The following is a 2,677-nucleotide window of genomic DNA, read 5'->3' on the forward strand; positions in this document are numbered from 1 at the left end:
CAGGAATGGACACCAGCCACAACAAGCCCCAGGGGAACTCCACTGTGCTGGGCACCATCCCAGCAGGGCAGAAAACTTGCAAGTCTACAATGTGCAGTAACAACCAAAATTAATTTTCTGAGCAGTGGGCTGTCCAGCCACCACAGAGTTAAGTAATTCTCTGTATCCTCAATGCAACTGTAAATCCTGGACACTGAAAAATGTGGAAAAGGCCAAAACTTTAAGGTCTTCTGACCTTCATCCTAGAGACTAACTCTGCATCCTGCAGTATCTGCCAAGAAGAAGGACTGAGCAAACAGCTCAGGACAAAGCCCTCCCTGCATTGCATCCTCCTCCTCCAGCTATCACCAGGGATCAATGCAATGAGAATGGAGCATCTGGGCAGGCTTGTGCTCTGCCAGTGCCCTCTGCTGGCTCCTGCCCACCAGCGCCCAGGCAGCACAGCTCCCCTCTCTGCAACCACATGGGTGATCTGGGAACGCAAGGTCCTCCTGATCAGCTTCCAGAGCCTAGCAGCAAAGAGTTGAATGAATGTATACCTACTTTTCAGACAGGAAGGGGTTTCTGGACTTCTTAGGCATTGTTCTTACAGGCTTGTTCACCACCTCCTCCCCTTTCTCTTCTTCTGATCCATCACTTTTTCCCTTAAAAAGGGAGCAAAAGAGAAAAAAAATCCCTATAGACACATTAAAACTGGTAGTCTTGTGATTCCGGTCTTTTTGCTGCCTTCTTGGTTTTATCCTGTTTTGTGAACCATCTAGTCATGGATGAAATATTTTTTAATTCTCCACATCCTTTGCTGTCCAAATCTCAAGGTTTCTTATTGCAGCCCCTCAGAAAGGGACAACCAGTGAGAAGTCCTACAGTAATCCACCCTAAAATCCAAGAACTTCAGCATGATCTTAATGGCCATGCAAGTGAAGCCTAAACCATGAATTAAAGATTTCAGCTTTTTTCTGGAATTACTACTAAAACCTCTTTAAGTAGCTTTTCAGATTAGATGACATTACAAATGTAAAAGGTTAACTGCCAAAGACAGACACTTCCCCAAAGAGCTCAAATCGAGCCATGAAGATCAAAAGGGTCAAGTCAACCAGTGCCTGAAAACCTATATGAAACAAATATGAGATCTCAGTTACACTATGTTTTGAGAATAAAAGCAACCAGAACTCAGAGGTTTCCTTATTTGCGGTCCAAACACAGGACCACGGAGAGAAAAGTCCCTCCTCATGCTAATAGTAATTTTTCGGGGACAGGACACAGGAAAGTGGTTGAGGACAGTCCATGCAGCAAAGTCTGAAATCTTGCTGCTTGTGTTGTATCTGCATTAAAAATACTACATTCTCCCCATCCAGCCCTGTGGCGCCTTTCACTTAAACAAGGTCAGCTGGGTCTAGCAAAGGATTCCAAGGAGATTTGGAGTGAGCTGTTCACATAGGACAATTCTTCCTCTTTAGAGGCCCAACATCAGTTGTGGAAGAATGTGAAAGTTACGAGTTTCCCTTTTCATCCCCACTCCTAAACAGCTGCATGTCTTTGGGCATATTCAGGGAGTACCAGGCCTACCCACCCAGCCCCAACAATGTTTATAGCTGACACAATCAGAGAAGCAGCAAGAGGCTTTACCACAGGGGTGGTCAGTCCCAGCTGGCGTGCCCCTGAAAGGTCCAGGTCACTGATGGTGGTCACCGTTACAATGTGGTTTGGGTGGTCGATGTTCACAGACTCTGTCCGCGACGTTACCAAGTGCTCCAGTTCATCAGCCTCATCTGGGGAGACAAGAAATCCCACACTGCAAAGTACCCAACTATTTCCAAGATATGCTCGCTTGTTCCTGCAGTTCCATGCGGAGGGGGAGGACCCAGGCTTTGCATGCAGGGTTAAAGGGTGGAGGGGCTCATGAACACCAGCACTCCAAGCATGAAGGGCAAGCTCCTTCTCCCAGCAGAGGGGATCTAGCAACACCTTGGAGATGTCCTCCTGCTTGTTGCTTTCTGTACAACCCACCTGACCCCCTGTCCCACCAGGGCCAGGGGGATGCGGGGGTCACTGCCTAGACTGCTGCCCAGCTTCTCAGGGGGACATAAGGAGCAAAGAGCTGACATTGTGGGAACAGTGTGCAAGCACCCCTGCTCCAGCTCTTACCACCCAGACGAGGGTGTCGGGCCACAGGCGCCCACCTCCCACCCCTCACACTTCCCAGTGCCTACCACCAGCCAGCACGTACCGAGCGCCTCCTCCCTCTCACTCAGCATCTTCAGGTACTCCTGGTGCCGCTGAGGGATGGAAACAGGTCACTGAGGCACCTCTGCTGCTCCAGCCATCCGCCCGGGACGGCCCCATCCTCCTGCAAGGGGGGCAAGGGAAGCCCGAAGACCCCTCCTGCCCCCAGGCCTGGTCCCCGCGGCCTGCCCCGCTCCCAGCCCGCCATGGAGAGAAGGGCGGGAGAGGGACGACGACCCTTCTCCCGCAGAGGGCCAGGGGTGTGTGTGGGTACCTCCTCCTTCATCTTCCTCTGCTCCTCCTTCAGCTTTCGCTTGATCTCCTCCAGCGCCGCCTTCCTCCGCTCCACCTTCCGCTTGTGGAAGCCGGTCAGGTACTCCCTGCCGCCGGCAACACGGAAAGACCCCCCCCGGCCTTTAGCGACGCCCCCCGACCAGGGGCTGCCGCCCTCCCC

The 2,677-nt window shown here is 52.0% G+C and overlaps 1 protein-coding gene across 1 annotated transcript in view; it reads right to left on the bottom strand.

Moving 5' to 3' along the window:
• The window catches only part of NOL12 (nucleolar protein 12), a 4,749-nt gene that overhangs the window by 1,045 nt on the left and 1,027 nt on the right, over positions 1-2,677 (bottom strand). Inside the window, exons 2-5 of the mRNA XM_009881899.1 lie at positions 2,498-2,671; positions 2,228-2,276; positions 1,627-1,769; positions 544-644 (exon numbers count right to left, since the gene is read on the bottom strand). Coding sequence (XP_009880201.1) covers positions 544-644; positions 1,627-1,769; positions 2,228-2,276; positions 2,498-2,671 — 467 coding nt within the window. The remainder of the gene's footprint in view (positions 1-543; positions 645-1,626; positions 1,770-2,227; positions 2,277-2,497; positions 2,672-2,677) is intronic.

This window comes from Charadrius vociferus, unplaced genomic scaffold (genome assembly GCF_000708025.1).
Source record: "Charadrius vociferus isolate BGI_N301 unplaced genomic scaffold, ASM70802v2 scaffold413, whole genome shotgun sequence".
Classification (NCBI taxonomy): Eukaryota; Metazoa; Chordata; class Aves; order Charadriiformes; family Charadriidae; genus Charadrius; species Charadrius vociferus.